At 59.0% G+C, this 19046-nt stretch overlaps 1 protein-coding gene across 2 annotated transcripts in view; it reads left to right on the top strand.

Moving 5' to 3' along the window:
* The first annotated feature begins 15423 nt into the window (after positions 1–15423).
* Positions 15424–19046, top strand: part of ABLIM2 (actin binding LIM protein family member 2) — a 129206-nt gene continuing 125583 nt past the window's right edge. For both annotated transcript variants that reach the window (XM_082653968.1, XM_082653967.1), the window contains exon 1: positions 15424–15600. In XM_082653968.1, the coding sequence (XP_082510094.1) occupies positions 15441–15600 (160 nt within the window). In that variant the 5' untranslated portion in view covers positions 15424–15440. The remainder of the gene's footprint in view (positions 15601–19046) is intronic.

The raw sequence follows: 19046 nt of genomic DNA, 5'->3' as shown, positions 1-19046 counted from the left end.
GAGCAGAGCTCAGGGGAGTAATTGATTTGTCTGATAAAGTTCTATGTCTGCTGTTGACGGAGCATGTAGTAACGCCAGGCCTGGTAGAGACGTCGTCCAGGCTCCGTCTTGAATGCCGCAAATCCCTGTGGGGCGAGGATTCTTGCTCCCAGTTTACAGATGAGGGCAGGCAGACAAAGACAGGAGGCAAGACCCCCCCCACACCAAGGTCAACCCAAGGTCAGCGGCTGGCAAGGGAGGAGGTGACCCGCTCTGGGAGCACCGCCAGCGCAGCCTCCTCTGCGTGCGCGCATCTCCCCACCGGGTCTTCTGAGAGACCAGAAGCATCGTTACGCTTTTCCAAGGGCTCAGGCCTCGCAGGCGGAAGAGAATGGCAGTAACAATAACAGTAACGGCCCCGGACAGTATCACTCATCGAGTCCTCCCGACGCCGCGGGGGTGGTTTCCGTGACTGCCCGTTTTACAGGTGGGGACCCGGAGGCCAGGTGACCTCGAGAAACCTGCCCCGAGTACCCAGCTGGCGGTGGGAGAGCCGGCCTGTGAACCCAGGCAGCCCCTCCAGAGCCTGGGCTTCTGCTGGCCGGTGTCTTCCCTCCCTCGTCATCTGCATCACATGTAGGTCAGTTTGCTCTCAGCTCATCATGAGCCGGGCTTTAGGTGCCTCCACGCCTCGCGTGGCAGAGAGGGTGGGTTCCTGCTCTGCCGGCTGGGTTGGGGCGTGATGGCACAGGGATGTCGTCCCCTGGGAGGGGGCGGTGGGGGGGGCAGCCTCTGAAATGGACTTACGGAGAAACTTTCCCTCTTTTCACTTAAAGTGTGACCCACAGCCTCCAAGATTGGCCCCTTGGGCAGGACATCTTGCTGGAAATCGGGCCTTCAGGACATTCCTGCCCCCGTCCGCCAGGCACAGGGCCCGCTTCCCCATGGGTGCCCCGCTCTGAGCTTTGCCGCCCCCCTTCCCCTCACTCCCAGGGCACCCCTGCAGCCCCGCAGGAGACCTCAGCAGGGCTTTGCTCTGGATTTGGGGCTCACGGAGAGCTGGGCCTCAGAATGCTTCCTAGCCGTGGCACCTCCTGGGAACCCCCTGAAAGCAGTCTGTAGGGAGGGGGCGGCTCCCCAAATCCTCCCCAACAAAGTTCCTGACACCGGGAAGGACACCCCTTTCACAGGAGACCCTCCCCCCCTCCCTGGGTCTCATGGACAGGCAACGAGTCAACCCAGCATCCCCGGGCTGGGGGTTGGGCAGAGCCGGTGGTTTCACTTGAGTGTATGGACCCCTTGGCCAGGCACTGGAGGTGGCCTTGATGGAGTTCTTCCCTCCAGGAGCTCCCAGCCTAATGAGAAAGGCAGATAGCACGTGAGGAAAAGACACCATGAGAAAGCACTTCACTGGAGAGGCTGTGGGGACAGAGAGGAGGCCGGTAAGGAACCTGCTGTGAGAGAGAAATCCTGGCAGGCTTCCTGAAGGAGGTGACATCCCACTAAGTAGGAGTTAGCCAGACAAATCAGCAGAAGGGCATCCGGCAGGACATGCGGAGGTGAGAGTAGAGCGAGTGTTTGAGGAGCTTCACTCACGCCTCTGCCCCAGGCTGGGCCCTGGGTAAGTGCCAGGCCCATGGCAGGGGCCCACAGCCCATCTGCCTCTCAGGCACTATGTCACCTCTCAACGTACCTTGCACGGCACCTCGCTTGCAGGAAGCGCTCAGTGATGACGTGGCTGAGGAGTCACCGCATCCGGAGAGCAGAGAGGGAGGGAGCGTGGGACCACGTCTCTGCTGAATTCAGGCTCCTGGGCGTCTGCTAGAGCTGCACCGCGTCCCCCCTGCCCGCCCGCCATGATTCCGGGCAGAGCCAGGGCGGGGATGGGGGTGTCAAGCCCTCTCAACACGTCTAGCTGTGAAGGGAGGGAGTAAAGGCCCTGGCGCAGGTGTGGCCAGGGGGCAGGGAGGCCTCACCTGTTTGTCACTGTGGATGGCAGGGGGGATGGGACCAGCAGAGGGGACACGGGTGCCCCACTCAGCTGTCTTCCTCGGCCGCTTGTCCTCCCCCAGACCTGGGACTCATCCAGGGCCATGCCCAGCCCACTTCCTCTCAGAGGGCTAGGGGCCTGGCAGCTTCATCAGGAATGGTGGCCCTATTCTCCGGGGGCAGGGGGAGGGCAGAGGGAAGCGGCACCTTTCTCCAGCCGTGCAGGGACAGCACTGGGGGTCCAGGTGGAGGCGCGGCACCTGTTTAGGTAGCCTGGGCCCCCTCCCTGCCCAGCAGCAGGGATGCCCGTGACCCAGTGCTTGACAGCTGCCCCCACGAGCCCTTGCAGCCCACACACAACCCTGGGCATCGTTTCATTCAACACTAGCAGACGGCTTGGGGCACAAGTGGCCTCCTCTGAGGCTTTAGCGCATCTTCCTAAACCCGGTAGCTCTTCAGGTCCGGGGTGAGGAGGGCGACCCGTGACCCCGGGTGATGGGCACGTGTGCCCACCACATCTGAGGTGGGAGCCGCGCGCACGGCTGCGTGCCTACCCTGGAGGCTGGGGTCCCTGCCCGGTCCCCACTGGGTGATGCCAGGCAGCGCCCCCTGGAAGGACAGTCTGGCCAGGGAGGCGGGCCTGGGCGTGGTGGGTCACAGCGGTGGGCTTCAGTGCCGTGTAGACTGGTGAGACCCAGAGACGCAGAGAGGAGGCTCAGGACCCACTGCCCCGGTTCTGGGAAAGGGGTTACACCAGGAATAGAACCTTTTATTTCCCACGGCACCTCCTGACGCGCGGGGCCACAGCAGTTTGGAGAGGAACGGCGCTAGTGGCTGGGATCTGTGGCTCGAGGTCAGGGGGCACAGTCACCAGCCACCTGGGCAGCTCAGGACAGCCTTGTCCAGCAGCACCTCCCCTGCACCAGGACTCGGGGTGTCTTATCGCCTCCTGCTCGAAGCCGGGGAACAGAAGCTCGTGCCCAGACAGTGTGACGGACCCACTCGACACGGAGGCTGTCCCTTGGGAAGTTTGAGGGGCTTGGCCCCAAGCACGCGGACGGAAGAAATTTCACGATGGATCCCTGGACCCTGCCCGGCAAGCCAGCGCCTTTACTTAGGGCTCTGAATCGCCTTCACTTGCGGATCAGCTGTGATCACACCCGTGTACAGGTCTGCTCGGAACACTAAACGCAGTCTCACGCACCCTCCGCTCATCTGTGGAAGCAGAAATATTCAGATATCGATTCCTCGCCTCTGCTGGAGCAAATAGACCCGAATCCTGTCAATATTTGGCGAAGGCCGTTTCCCTGGGTGCCCGCGAGCTGCGGGAAGATGAACTGCACAGCAGGCTCTGAAGGAGGCCACGCGTGGCTGTGGTCCTGCCCAGAAGGGGGAGGGGCTGGTAATTAACTACCAGCCACGTCTGGGGCCCAGACTTGTGGGTCTTTCTAGGTCTTTTTTTTTTTTTTTGGCTGCATTGGGTCTTTGTTGCTACGCGCTGGCTTTCTCTAGTTGCGGCGAGCGGGAGCTACCCTTTGTTGCGGTGCGCGGGCTTCTCATTGCGGTGGCTTCTCTTGTTGTGGAGCACGGGCTCTAGGTGCGCGGGCTTCAGTAGTTGTGGCTCGCGGGCTCTAGAGCACAGGCTCAGTAGTTGTGGCTCACGGGCTCAGTAGTTGTGGCTCGCGGGCTCGAGAGCGCAGGCTCAGTAGTTGTGGCGCACGGGCTTCGTTGCTCCGCGGCATGTGGGCTCTTCCCGGACCAGGGCTCAAACCCGTGACCCCTGCACTGACAGGCGGATTCTTAACCACTGCGCCACCAGGGACGTTCCTTTCTAGGTCTTATAATCCATAAGATTACAGCTCACATGTGCTTGGGCCATTACTTCTCTGAGCGCTCCAATGTTTGTGACCTCATTAGAGTTTCCCCAGAATCCTCAGAAATGCTTAGGGTTCTAGGGGTTGGGGGGAAGGGGCGGCTGAGGTCACACAGCCGGAACAAGGCACAGCTGTGATTCGAGCCCAGGGCTGTCCGTCGGTCCCAGGCTCTCCCCACCACCCGGCGATGGATCACGGGAGAACAGGGTGTGCAGACAGCGAGAGCTGGAGGTCAGGTGTCATGACCTTGCAGAAGGCGTGTCCGCAGGGAAGCAGGCATTGCCGTTGGTTTTAATGAGAAAAGAGGCTAAAAAGACCCTGCTCACACACCCAGGCCTCCTCGGCATTGATTCAGAGTCTGCTGGTCCTCCAGAGTTCTCAGCTGCCACTGCCCTGCTCTGACCCTCCAGACTGGCAAGCTGGACCGTGGGCATCTCTCTCTCTCTCTTTTTTTTTTTTTTGCGGTACGCGGGCCTCTCACTGCTGTGGCCTGTCCCATTGCAGAGCACAGGCTCCGGACGCGCAGGCTCAGCGGCCATGGCTCACGGGCCCAGCCGCTCTGCGGCACGTGGGATCCTCCCGGACCGGCGCACGAACCCGTGTTCTCTGCATCGGCAGGCGGACTCTCAACCACTGCGCCACCAGGGAAGCCCGGGGCATCTCTCTTTTGAAACAGCTGGCTCCTGTCTTCTTTCCACACATATCTGGGTGCCACCCTCTGCCACCAGGGACCTTAAAGGGGGGCCCTGACCCCTTCTAGGGGTGTCACTCTCACTTGAGTTTTTCAGAGTCTGCTTTACTATCATTAATTGTACAATAAACAAGGCAGGTGTTTGTTTTTGCAAGAGCGGACGATTGAAGAGGAAACAGCGTGTGCCTCTGGAGAGGCCTGTGGCCGGCTGTCCCGTCTGCGTGGACCCCACCTCGGGACCCACCCGGCAAGCCTCCCTCACGCAGGACATACGGTCCTACAGCACGCTTATGAGCAGCTGGGTGTGATTCCGCTGAGTGGGTTTTCTGTGGTTTGGCCACATTCTCTTTCCAGCACTAAGTGCGGGGTGTTCTTTGCATTAAACAAACTTTTTCTCTTGTGGTCAGATATACGTAATATTAGCTGTGCCACTTTAACTGTTTTTCAGTGTGCAGTTCGTGGGACTAAGTACATTCACATGGTTGTGAAACCTTCACCACCATCCTTCTCGAGAAATGTTTCCGTCTTCCCCAACCAGCTCTGTCCCCATTAAGTAGCTCTTCATCCGCCTTCCCGCCCCCCGCCCCCCGCCCCCTGGTGCCCAGCGTTCTGCCTCTGTGGACGTGGCAGCTCTAGGGTCCTCACAGAAGTGCAGCCAATCATTCAGTGCTGGTGCTTTCGTGACTGGCTCATTTCACTGAGCCTAGTGTCCTCAAGGTTCGTCCATGTTGCAGCAGCTGTCAGAACTTCCATCCTTTTCAAGGCTGAATAATATTCCATTGTGGGGATGGACCACATTTTGTTGATCCATCCATCCTTCCGTGGACACGTGGGTTGCTTCCTCCTCTTGACTGTTGGGAATGATGCCACTGTGAACACAGGTGAGCAATATCTATTTGAGTCATTTCCTTGGGGAACGTCCCAGGGTGGGATTGCTGGATCAAGAGGTGTCTGCTTCATTTCTTGAGATGCCATGATGCCGTCTTCCTGGTGGACTTTACCATCGGTGCGGGGTGCTTTGAGGGCGGGGCCTCGTCTGGTGGGCCTCTGAGCCCACCTTGCCCCGGCCGGACTTGGAGTGGCTGAAGAGCATCCCCACAATTCCACGTGGTCTCTGTGCCCGGGGCCAGGCTGGGCTCTTGGAGGTTCCCCAAGTGGGCTACCCCCTCTCCATCCCCCCATCTTTGCCCAGGCTGGTCCCCTTCTGGGGCGCCTTCCTTCCCTGCCCCTCCCCGCAGTCCTCCAGCATCTGGCCTGCGGGTGGATGTCCTGCTGGCTCCCTGACCCTGTCCCGTTCCTGCTGTCATCCCCACTGCTTGTCCACTTGTCCAGGTGAGTCTGGGCCCTTTCCATCTGCCTCCCTCTATAGGGACTCCAGAGGGGGCACCGTGTCCCCTGGCTCAGAATCCTCTGAGCCCGTGAGCTCCTGTGCAGAGCAGGGGCCCAGGACCCATGGGGGCCTAAATGCCTGAGCTGTGTCAGGGTGAGGGTCCCAGGGCCACAGCTCCCAGGACCCGGGAAGCGTCTCTGTCCAGCAGGGCAGCCTTGGTTCCCCGAGGCCTGAGCGGGAACACGGCCGTGCTGGGGAAAGTTGCAGCTGGACCCAAGGCCACATTGCGAGACGCTGCCCCAGGCAGCGAGGGATAAATTTAGCCCCGTTGATGAGAAAATGTCCTGCACCTTCCTTCCTCTACTCCGCTTAGCCTGTGGACGTGACTCAGAGGGGTATGGTTGTAACTCCCCTTAACCTACCCCGTTGCCTGGTGATGCAGAGATGCTGGTGGGTGATGGTCCCCTGACCCATAAGGCAGACCCGACGGGGTCAGTGGGTGAAGCCCACTCCTCCCTAGGCTCAGCCAGAGCTCCCCCGCACCCCGACCGCCAACACCTTACTGCTTTGGAGTTTTGCTGACCTGGGCACGGGGCCAACTAAATTGTGGTAAAATAAATACAACCTAAAATTTGCCATCTTAAATAAGCATCGTTAAGTGTACAGTTCTGTGGCGTTAAATGCATTCATTCTGTACCACCATCAGCACCATCATCTCCTGAACTCTTTTCATCTTGCAAAACTGAAACTCTGTCCCCATTAAACACCAATCCCCCAGCCCCTGGCAACCACACTTCTGCTTTCTGTCTCTAGGAGTTTGACGGCTCTAGGGACCTCGTATAAGTGGAAACATATAATATTTGTCCTTCTGTGACTGGTCTGTTTCAATGAGCGTAACATCCTCAAGGGTCGTCTGCGCTGTGGCCTGCGTCAGAACTCCCTTCCCCTTTAAGCCGAATAATATTCCGTTGTATGAACAGGCCAGATTTATGTTTGTCCGTCCATCGGGCTGTGGACACTCGGGCTACTCCCACCTCCGGCTGTTGGGAATAATAATGGATATGCAAATACACAGTTTGGGTTTTCACGGTCCCAGCGGCAGCTCTGTGGCAGGTGGTCCTGTGGTCAGGCCACAAGCAGACCAGGCCAGAGCCCTTAACATGTGGGACTTCACTGGTCCTTCCCCACCATCCAGTGAAGTGGGTACTCCTTGTGTCCCCGGTGTAGATGGGTAAAGTGAGGCCAGCAAGGTGAAAGGACTTCCTGCCATGCCAGGCTCTAGGCAAGGTGTCGGGGCACTGGGTGGAGGGTTTTCCACATTCAGAACCCACACCATCACCTTTCCCATGGGGTGTCCAGTCGCCTAGGTGCAGTCATCCATTCTCTGGCTGTTTGCTCGTTCATCAGACACTGAGTGGATCCACTCTCCTCCTTGCCCTGGGATGGGCCAGGCGAGATGCGTCAGCTCCTTCCCACCCTTAGGAGCTCACGGGATGGGGACCGAATCACACGGACACAAAGAATAGTTGATTGACTATCTATGTCTCCACGGATACGGGCAGTGGGGGGGGGGGTGTGCGCAAGCCATGCATTTGCCAGCTCTGGCTACAGGTGGGGAAACTGAGGGCCAGGAGAGAAGACGGTTTCCTCAGCCACAGAGCCAGGTGTTCTGAGCCCCGGGCCTGTCTCTGTGGCTGCAGGTTTTTTCCAGAATCCGTGAGGGTGAAGTTAGCGGGTCATGGTCTATGCTGTTTCTGGGGGATTTCTTTGTCTTCTTCATCAGTTTCTCCCCCAACTCTTTCTTCTGAAAAGTTATAAGCATAGAGAAAAGTTGGGGGGAAAAGCCAGTACAATGAACACCTTGTAATACTTTCATCTAGATGCATCCGTTATTAACATTTTGCTTTCTCTCTCCATCTCTCTCTCTCTTTTCTGAACCATTTGAAAGTGAGTTGCGTCATCACACCTAGGCTTTAGCACAGGCCTGTACCCAAATAGCACCCACAGGAAGTCCCCGGTCCCGTTTCCCTGCCCCCCAGGGCTCCTTTACAGACGTGTGTCTACCTTCCCTTCTTCAGGAGTCGGTCTAGGGTCACCCGCCACAATTGGTGAGCATGTCTCTCTGTCTTTAGTCCCCTTTATTCTTGAACGTTCTTCCCACCTGTTTTCTTTCATGCCATTGACACTTAAAGAGTCCAGGCCTGTTGCCTTATGAATCGTCCCCCATCTGGTTGGATCTGTTTCTTAGTGATGGGATTCGGGCTGAGCATTTTTGGTGAGAGGCTGCTGTGTGACCTGCTTCCCGCTCAGGGGGTGCACAGGGCCCGTTGGCCCCGTGTGCTTTCCGATTTTTAGCACAGCCTGAGCGCATCCCGCGGGGATGAGAATCCTCGCACGTACGGCTTTGCACCCGTGTGCAAATAGACCTGTGAGTGGACGTTACAGACATTCCCGGAAGCAGAAAGGTAAATGGGAGTATTGTCTGCCGACCTGCTCTCCCTGGAGGCGGACCCCGTTCACGCCTTTACCAAAAGGGCACCGGAGTTCCTTGTCCCTCTCTGCTCCCTGCCCAGCACGGGGCACTGTCAGTCTTTTCGTATCTGCCAGCTGCTGGGAAAAGGACACCTCCCTGCTTTCATCTGCCTTCTCGGGCACCCGAGGGTATTTTTCTAGCTTCCGGGCCATTTGTGTTTCTGTGAATTTGCTGTTGCCCCCCCAGCTTATTTTCTGTGGGGTTGCTTGTCTGTCTGTATTGACTCAGAAGGCGGATGGGTGTGTACCCTGCGCTCCGCCCAGCAGGGACGTGGAATGGCTCTCCATCTGAGCGCGGGCAGTGGGGCCTGAGCGGCGGTGTGCGTTGGGGGCAGTGGGCAGGACGCGGGCACCGCGGGGCCGCGTCCAGGTGTGTTGCCGGGCGGGGAAGGCAGCGTTGGCTGAGGGGGTCTTCAAACAGGGAGACAGAAACTCGGTCACCTCCGATCAGCCTCCCGGGTGATCTCCCTGCTCACCAGGTTCGGGGGGCTGCTGAAATCAGAACGCGTCTCGGCACGCAAGCCCACCTTTGGCGGCTCTGGGCAGCCTCCTCCTGGCCTCGGGGGCCTCACACCTGCGGGCTCCTCTGCTGGTCTCAACCGCCTGCGCGTAAGCTTTTTCTCAGCCTTCAAAGTTCGTTTCGGCTTCATTTCCTCCGAGAGGCCCCCTGACCGCCCGAGCCCAGCGGCGGCCGAGCCCCGCTGCCCTGCAGCCGCCGCTGGGGCCGGCCCTGCTTTTCTCCTTTGTTACACTGATCGCAGGTCGGGCCTGCACGTTCATCTGTTTCCCTGGCTGTGTTTGTTGCCCTGCTAGTCTGCCAGCTCCCGGCGGGGGGCTTAGGACTGACAGGTTCCCCCTCACCGGGCAGAACACCCTGCCCGACTCATTGCTCCGTTATGTGGACGGGACGCCTCCAAGTCGCCCAGCCCTTGGGCATCTGGGTCAGTCTGGCTGAAGCCACCTCCTGGCTGATACCTTGGGGGCCTTGCTGTCCTTTGCCTTAGGGGACCCTGGACTTACTGTCTCGGGGGCATACACGTCACAGATGGTCCTGCAGATGCTATGGGGACCCACGGTGTGGCCCTTCGTGAGCACGGCTCCCCCACGTGGACAGGGGCAAGAAGAGTGGACTGAAAGGATGCGGTCCAGTCAGGCTGGGTGTCTGCGACAAGGAGTTCGGTCTCAATCTGGGAGGCCTCGTGAGCCCCCGGAGGTGGTGCTCGGTGCTGGGGACCCGGAGGTCAGTCTGGCAGGGCGGGGAGGACCAGTGATGGGGCACAGGGTCTCAACCAGGTGAGAAGGGGTGGGTGGGAGGGGCCAGAGAGAAGGGGAGGCCCCATGAGGTACAGGGAGAAAGCGCTACCGGCAACGCCGACGTTCCGTGCTAGCTGTTCCGAGACGACGGATGATTTTGGTGACGATGGGAAAGTCCATGTTCTAGGTTGAATTGTGTCCCCAAAGAGAGATGTTGAAGTCCTGACTCTGGTCCCTGTGAATGTGACCTTATTTGGAAATAGGGTTGTTGCAGACGTAACTAGTTAATACGAGGTCATATGGAGTAGGGCGTCCTGATAAGAAGAGGAAGAGAGACACAGAGGAGAGGCCACGTGACCACAGAGGCAGAGGGTTGAAGGGCTCTTCAGCCAAGCATTGCTGGCTACCGTCGGGAGCTGGACGAAGCGAGGAAGCATTCTCCCTTACGGGTTCCAGAGGGAGCACGGCCCTGTTGACACCTTGATTTAGGCCTTCCGGCCTCCAGACTGGGAGAGAATAGATTTCTGTTATTTAAGCCACTCGGGTTTTGGTCCTTTGTCCCAGCAGCCACGGGAATCTCATACAGTTAGGAATTGGGAAAGAAAGATGCCACTTACCAAGTGCCCATTAGGTACCAGGCGAGGTGCCTGGCCCCTTCACACGTATCATTTTGTTTGGTCTCTCTGCAGCCAGCAGGCAGGCACCCCCATTATATACATCGGAAATTGAGGCCCAGAGAGGTAGAGCCGCTGGGCCAGGGTCACACAGCTAGTGAGAGATGGAGCCGGTTGCAAACACAAGTCTGCCTGAGTGGCACAAGGGGAGCCAGCTGGGTGAGGGTATTGGTGTGTGATGTGTGGCCCTGTTAGGGGGTGGGGAGAGGTGGGGGAGAGAGGATGGCAACAAGCCAGACATTCTCTTTTCTGACTCTGAGGTTCCTGGGGGGCTTCCAGGTGGAGGCGTCCAGCACGCCGCTGGCTCTGGGGGTTGAGTGCTCAGGAGAGGCCCGGCTGGACTCTTAGGAATCCTTGCCCAGGGACTGGACGATGTCTCAGATCCCTTCAGACCTAATTTTTTATGCCCCTGAGAAAGCGCCAGTGTCTTCCTTGCCTTAAACCCACTGGAAAATCTGTACCATCTGTCGTAAAGTTTCCAGGTCCTTGATTTCATTTGTTTCTCATCTTTTAAGAGGCATTCAGAAAGGAAGATGTGAGTGGGCGTACCTAGTGATGGCACAGTGATGAGTGGACGTGGTGTGGGACTGTCAGGGGTGAAGAATGATTCTGGAATGTGGAGCAGGGGGTCTGCCAGGAGGAGGGGGAGTCAGGGGCTTGGGGAAGCAAGTGGAGCCGCCGAAGCCACCTGCGACCACGCCCCCCCTTGCCTTTCTGGTCCTGGCCCCTTCTCAAGTCACCTGAGGAGCCGGCCTGCTCGGAGGGTGCAGGCCACTGTTGGGGGCTGCAGGTGGAGGACCCTCCGTGGGGCAGGGTGGCCTGGACCATGTCCTCGAGTTCAGGGGTCCTTCCAGGCACCAGTCAGTCCCACCCACCCTCTGTGCGCAGAAAGAGCTGCGTTTCTCTCCTTTCTTTGAATCATCATCACTTTTGCTGGGTCCCCCACCCTGGCAGGGGTACAGGTGCGGAAGTTAGCATGGAACTTTCTACACTGCAGGTGGCGACCCATTTGTGGGCATGAAATCAGTTTAGTGGGTCACAGAAGACTTTGTTACGTAAGAGGTTGAATTGAATGCAAGATAGCAGACCCACCCCAGGAAAAAGAAAAGAAAAGAAAAGATAGAAGAATAGCAGAGCACATCCCGAGTCGTAAGGCTACTAGGTATTGTTTGGTGAGAAATATCTGTTATGTATTCACATATCATATAAACTACTGCCGCCTGTGGTAGGCTGAAAAACGGGCCCCCCAGAATATATCATGTTCTCATCCTGGGACCTGTGGGTGTTGCTTTATTTGAAAAGCAGGGTTTTTGCAGATGGGATTAAGGTGAGGACGCTGAGCTGGGGAGATTATCCAGGATTATCTGGGTGAGCCCTAAATGCCATCACAGTGACTCTTAGAGAGGCAGAGGGAGGTTACAGACGGACACACAGAGGAGAAGGGGATGGGGTGGGGGGAGGGGCAGAGATGCGGTGATGCGGCCGTGAGCCAGGGATGCCGGCCGCCACCAGGATCTGGACGGGGCGGGAAGGATCCTCCCGCAGAGCCCAGAGGGAGCCTCGCCCTGCAGACACCTGGATTTCAGCCCAGTGGTACCGACTTTGGACTTCTGGCTTCCAGAACTGTTGTCTTACCAGTTTGTGTTGGTTTGTTACCGCAGCTACAAGAAACAAATACACTTTGGAACAAACAGCCCCAAAGCGCAGAGGCAGAACTCGGCAATCAGTTATCCTGGCTGGGGGCCTGCGGGCTGGCCGGGGCTCAGCTCACCAGGCTCGGCTCCGTGGGGGTGGCTCTGCCCCATCTCATACCCTCCTCCTGGGACCAGCAGGAGGCAGAAGCACAGTAGGGCAGAGGGAGCCGCCTTCGGCCTGGACTCAGAACTGGAACATTGTCGCTTCCACCTGCATGCCGTGGCCAAGCCAGCCGCGTCGGCCAGCACAAAGTTATGGGACTGGAAGAACCCTCTCCCCCGGAGGAGACCCTGGCGAGGGTAAGGCTGCAGGGGGAGCCCGGACTCAGTTCATCCCACAGGTGTGCACACCTGTGCCTGGGGGCCACTGCCCGGTGTACCCCTCTCTCTGGGCGCTGATGTTGGAACAGTTTGGGAGCCACTGGCCGGGGGCAGAGAACCTGGCTCCCAGTGCCTATCCCCCGTGCCCTTGACCCTGGCGTTCACAGGTTTTCAGGGCCTGGCTCTGCCTCTCTGCGACTTTTCCTGAGAATCAGTCCGGAAGGTTCCAGGTGGCGCTGGGACAGCATCTCGCCTCACCCCCTCCCACCGCATCCTCAGAGGAGAAGAGGGGCTCATCCCGCAGGGCCCAGGAGGGAAGAGGACTGCTTCCCCAGCCCCAGCCAGTCGCGGCCCCAGGATGGGACGTGCAGATCCGAAATTAGCGTGAGTTCCTCGGGGTCCTGGTCCTCTGCTTTCAGACCACACCGGGGACGTTGGAGAGGTCATGGGGCAGGAAGCTCCCACGACGCCGGGCGCCACGGCCGTGCCTCCCCATGGGTGCTGGCCACGCTGCCTCTCCTGTCCCCTCCGCCCAGAACCGATGGGCAAGGGGCAGGGCTCAGGCGCCCCCTCCACCCCTCGGCCCTGGGAACCACCTGAGGCCATGGGAGAGGAGGCCATGGGTCTCTGGACCCCTGGACCTCTGTGGGTAGGGGAGGGGTCCCCACGAGCCAGGGGCGGCCTCCCAGGACCCGGCTGCCACTACAGATAGGGGAGCAAGGTGCGGTGGGAGCTGAGCTCCATGGGGGCATTGGTGTGAGGGGAGGAGAGCAGGCAGCTGAGGGTCAGGCAGACGCCTGGAGAGGCATGAGCCAGGCCCTGGGCTGATTTCTACCCAAGGGTCCCAGGGGCCAAGGAACCCCTACGCCAACGTGCCCATCTCCTGGGAGGCTCTTCTTGCAGTGTTGTGGCAGATGGTCCCATGCACAGGTGTCCTGGCCTCCGGCCAAGGTGGACAGGAGGCACCAGGCCCGTGGGGGACCCTGGTCGGGGGGATGCCGGCCCTGGGGAAGTGTGGCCCAAAGGCAGAGGGCCGGCCCCCTGCCGGGCGCTCTCCCAGGGAGCCAGCGGGCTTGGGGTTCGCGCCCACGCTGTCCTGGGTGGGGCTCGTGGGAGGGGGAGCAGGCCCTTCCGAGGGTCCTTGTGACTGTCCAGTGCCGTGCTGTTTCCAGAGCTGAAGCAGCGCCTGCCCAGTGGATGGATGGTACCCATGGCTCCTCCTGCTACAATTCTTTCAGACGCCTGGGCAAACCCTCAGCCTCCCTTGTTCTCAGGGTGACACCCATGCTTTGCGATGGACTGTCCGTTGCCCTGGCCCCTGCCCACCTCCCACCCCAGCCCCGTGTAGCCGAGGGCGCCCGTCCTCCCGGGAATGTGGACTGGCCTCGCCCCCTTTCCAAGCTCACACAGGCCGTTCCCTCTGTCTGGCTCGCCCTTCCAGCTGTTGAGCAACTAGCCGCCCCTCGGCCTCTGAATCTCCCGGGGTTCTCTCCTCCAAGGGATCCCCTCGACCCTCCGGGAGCTCGCTCTGCGTTACCCTCGATCGGGTACTGGTCGCCCGCCGTGCTGCCCCTCGTTCCCCGTCTGACTCTCAGGTTGGGAAAGTAGGGACGTGACGGTTCCTGTCTCAGGTGTGGTGCAGCGTATGGGACTTGCTGAGTGGGGACTGCTGTCATTGTCACCGACACTGTTGTCGTTTCTGCCCTGAGCTGGGCACGGGCCGCAGGACGTAGATAGCTGCAGAATGAACGATTGGAGAAACTCTTCTCACTTACAAGCGCGAGGGGCTGCCACTCTCCGCCTGGGATGCATCATCTGTCCCCACTTGCGGGACCCGTGGGCCTGGCGGTGATGCTCTGCTGCCCTGGGGTTTGCTGCAGGGGTACTGGCTACCATCCGCTGTCCGCTGGGTGGAGAGCTTCAGACCAGGGTGAGTCATGAAAGTCAGATCAGGCCAGGAGAGTCCCCGCTGGCTGCCAGCACCTGCTCCGACCCTTTAGAGCCGATGGGATGAGGTATTTTCTGCTGGGTCCTGGCGGAGGGGTGACGCGGCCCACCCAGGGCCTCGGCAGGCAGAGTGGTGGGAAACGTGACTCGGGCTGGAGGGCGTGGCCCCGGAGCCTCTCCGCTGTGGGGTCCCGGCCCGGGCTCACTAGGCTGGGTTTGCACCCATCACGTGCACGATTAGCCAGGATAATGCCTGCGGGTTCTACGCTGCGGCGCTGGGGGCAAGGCGGTGCTTCCTGCTTCCGTAGCTGACAGGTCACATCGCATCTCTGCCCCAGGAGATCTTAAAGATGAGTCTAGCAGAGGGGCACCAAGGAGAATGGGGGTCACCTAAGGGACCAGGCTGTCAGCAAGACCCGGGCAGGACCCCAGCGCTGCCTTCCATGCCCAGCGGCCTCCCGTTGGTCTCCCAAGCGTCCCAAGCCTCAGTTTCCCCTCTGGCACGCTGGGGCCGTGGAGTGGGTTAAGCAGGTTGGCCCCAAACTCATATCCACCTGGAATAGGGTCCACCTGTGACCTTATTTGGACTAGAGTCTTTGCAGATATAATTAGCATAAGGATGGAGATGAGGTCATCCTGGAAGAGGGTGGGCTCTAAATCCAGTGACTGGTGTCTTTATAAGAGACAGAAAAGGACACACGGAGACGTACAGAGAAAAGACATCCATGTGAGGACAGAGGCGGAGATGGCAGTGATGTGGACACAAGCCCCCAGAAACTGGCCGATGTAGGGCAGCATCCTCCCCCAGAGCCTTTGAGAGAGCGTGGCCCTGCCTACGCCCTGGTTTCGGGCTTCTGGGCTTCAGGCTTCCAGGCTGGGAGAGAATAAACGTCTCCTGATGAAGCCCCCAGCCTGTGGGGCTTTGTCGCTTTGTCAGGCAGCCCCAGCACACGGATACTGGCTGGGAGGGGCTGGGAGGGCTTGTGGGCTGCGCCTGGCACACGGGACAGTAGATGGTCCCGGCCCTCCCCCAGTCCCTCCCCCACTGCCTTTGCAAAGTCCCTTTCCCGGACGCCTGGGAACAGGTGCATTCTGGAGCCGGGTGGGAGTCTATTTCAGTGTGCTGGGAAGGGCTTGGCCCGTCCCTCCTCGGGCATGAGGGTGGGCAGCTGCCACGTGACCCTCTGGCATGTCCCTCTGGAGCCATGTTGGCCTCAGAGGCTCGAGCCCTCGCCCAGCTGCCGCCGGCAGCCTCCAGGGTCCTGGCCCTTCGGGTGGAGGCCACCGTCCATGGGGATGCCCGGAGGAGGGACAGGTAAGGCCCACACTGCCCTGTCCACTGGGACCACCAGCCCAAGAGGATGGCTTCTTTTCTAACTAGAAGCCTCCAGTCCCCCAAATAAGCTCGGGGTCCAACACGAGGGGGGCAGCGTGAGCTCTGCCTCTGTTTAAGGCACAGAGGACCGGCGCTCACACGCGCCGACTATGCCCGGCCTCGGGGACTCTCTTGTGAACTCCTGATGACAGCCCTGTGCAGTGACCCGTTTTACAGATGGGCAAGCTGAGACTGGGGGAAGGGGAGGGTCTGGTCCGGCGTTGCACCGTGGTGAGTGTTGCAGCGGGATCTTGTAGTCTGGCCGAGTCCCTGGGCCCTCGGCCTCTGCGCCTTCCCGCCCTCCCTTTCTTTCCTTTAAGGCGGTTCTCGGTTCTCGACCGAGGGTGGCTTTGCTCCCCGGGTGGACTTTGGCAACATCTGGAGACACTTCTGATGGTCACAGCTTGGCGGGAGTAGGGGTGCCCCAGGCACGTGGGGGATGGAGGCCGCGGACGCCGCTCACCATCTGGGAGTGCACAGGGCGGCCCCACAGAAGAGGGGTGCAGCCCAAAATGTTAATTGGGCTGCGGCTGAGGAACCGGCCTTAAGGAATATCGTAAAAGACTTCAGTCCTTCCGGCGTTGACGCAAAGAACAGGGCCCATCGGGCTAGTTAGACGGAAACAATAAGTAACTTGTAATCCACTCAAACCCCACCTGTTGACAGGTGAGAACGCTCTGGGGCAGGGTCGGGGTGGGAGAGTGAGATGGCGGAGGGGAGGGGGAGGGACAGGAGCTTGGACCCCCAGAAGCAGAGAGGTGGGTGGAGCCTCCGTGAGCCCAAGGTGTGCAGGGGCTCCAGCCGGGGTCCAGCCTCCAGGCTAAAATGCTCCCTGGTCCTCAAGCCTCCGTCCGGGCGCGAGGCTCGGTGCCCAGCGGACCCCTCCTCTCTGGGCAGCCACAGCAGAGCCTTGCCCTCACTGGCGTCCTCCTGTCTGGCTGTGGAGTCTGTCCAGAGGCAGGATCCGGGACCCGTCGTCCATATGTCCCCGTCAGCATCCCACACGCGGAGACACTCAGGAGATTTTTATGGAAGGAAGCAGCTCTGGGGTGGGGCAGCAGCAGTGGCTTTGAAGCCAGACCAGTGAAGCTTCCAGCCCTGCCTCTGGCCTGACCTCACTGTGGCCCTGATCAGGGTGCTTCCCCACTCCGGGGGGGGGGGGGGCTCAAGGACCCACTGTAAAATGGGGGCGATTACATTCCTCCCTCCCAGGGTGCTGTGGCCCAGCATCGCAGACCCTCCATCTTTGTCCCACCAAAGCGTGTAGCTGTGGGTGGCCCCTGGCCTGGCCAGGCTCATCCCCCCGTGGAGGTCTCACTCCAGGACTTAGGGCACCAGTTGGCTTGGGGTCAGGTAACATCCCCCAACCTGCTCAGTGTACTGGATTGTTCTGAAAATAGCGGCAGATTCCAGGAGCTGAGACATGTGACGATGTTCATTTCTCAAATGGAATTTCCATGCGGTGGTTGGGCAGGTCTCCCCGCTCCGCTGAGAACGCAATGCCCTTCACTCCCTGCTGTGCTTTCGCCAGATGATGGGCAAAGGGCGAAACAATATAATATTAAAATTGCACAAACCCGGTGAAATACGCACTGTTGTTCCCGATTCACCGATGAAGAAATGGCATCTTGTGATAAAAATAGCAGTAAGGGAAATGTGGTTCTCTTTATGTAAGATTATCATAAGAGCTAAAAGTAAAAAAAAAAACAACTCTAAAACTTTTAGAAGAAAATGTAAGGCTAAGCCTTTGTGATCTCGGCTCGGACAGTGGTGTCTTAGAAATGACACTACGTACACAAACGACAAAAGAAAACGTAAATGAATTGGATTTCGTCAAAATTAAGCACCCTTGTGCTGCAGAGAACATTATGAGGAGGATGAAAACACAGCTCACAGAAGAGGAGACAATATTTGCCAATCGTCTGTCGGATGGCAGGCTTGTATCTAGAATATGTAAACAGCCCTTATGACTCAGTCAGAAAAGAACCAAATTCAATGGACAGACAAAGGATCCGAATAGACGTTTTTCCAAAGAAGATATTCAAATAGTGAACAAGCACATGAAAACATGTTCAACATCATTAGTCACCGGGAAGTGCAGATCCCAAACCACAGTGAGACAGACTTCACACCCACCAGGGTGACTGCGATGAAAAGGACCAACAGTAACCGATACTGGCAAAGGCGTGGAGAAGCTGCTGGGGGGAAGGTGAAATGGTTCAGCCACTCAGGAAAATAGGCTGGCATTTCCTCAAGTGGTTAAACAGTTACCGAGTGACCCGGCAAGAAAGGGAAACGTGTCCACACAAAAGCGATGGTGCGTGATGGTCGGAGCGGCTTACCTGTAACAGCCCCAGAGCGGACACAAGCCCCGAATCAACGATGAATGGGTCCATGTGGTATGTTCATGTAGTGGAGAGTTATTTGGACATGAAGAGGAATGAAGCAGTGACACCTGCTGCAACGGGGGTGGACGTTGAAAGCGTTATTATGTATGTATATCTGTAGGATATGGGCTCCCACACTGCGGTGTCTCACGGCACACAGCCTGGAGAGTAAGGGTCCCTGGCGGGATTAGCTCAGCCCTCACAGACCCTCTCAGTGGGAGTTGACAGCTGGGGCTTGGGATCCTGCAGGCCTGGGTTCCAGTCCCAGCTGTGCTGGGTGCCCATTTCCAGCTCTGTGACCCGGGTCACGGGTGGGAATCGCCCAGCGCAGTGCCTGGCCCTTAGTCCAGGCACAAGAGCTGAAAGACGATAGATATTGTCACTCAGACTATTAATTTTCACCCCCGCAGGGCGCTGTACTGTGCTCCGACTCACCAGATGCATTCCCTGTTTCCCATTAGATTTAAGGAACCTTTACGGGGCATCTTCTGTGTGCCGGGCCCAAGGCATACGTTGTTGGTCCAGTGGTGGCCGCCCTGGCTCACGGCAAGGTGACACCAGGGACACGCACTGGCCTGGGAGCCCAGAGACCCAAGCCCCGGTCCTGGCCTGGCCTCAGACTTGCCATCTGTGGCTCCCCCTGTGTGTGGGGAGAGGGGATGGGCCCAGGTGCCCGCTAAGCCCTGACCTTCCGGAATGCTGCCCGTGAGATCCTCAGACACCTCTCCGGTCAGGAAGGGCTGCTGTTCCGGCGATGAAATAACACCCTCCAGGGACGTGGGTGGCCAGGGCACCTGGACCAGCTGCTAGAAGCTTCAGGAGTCTGTGAGTTGCTAGAAACTGAAGCTGAAGGTGACTGGGCGCCCCTGTGGGCAGCCTGAGCTTCCAGGGGGCTGTTCACTGCTGTGTTCTCCCAGCTTCTGCCTCTGGAAGGACCCCGCCCAATCCAGCACACCCACCCCTGCCAGGCCCCTGCCACGTGCCAGCCTCCAGAAGCCC

The sequence above is a fragment of the Grampus griseus genome (assembly GCF_964374135.1).
Source record: "Grampus griseus genome assembly, chromosome: 4".
NCBI lineage: Eukaryota > Metazoa > Chordata > Mammalia > Artiodactyla > Delphinidae > Grampus > Grampus griseus.
Note: the sequence above shows the minus strand (reverse complement) of the source record. Positions and strands in the feature narration are given on the sequence as shown.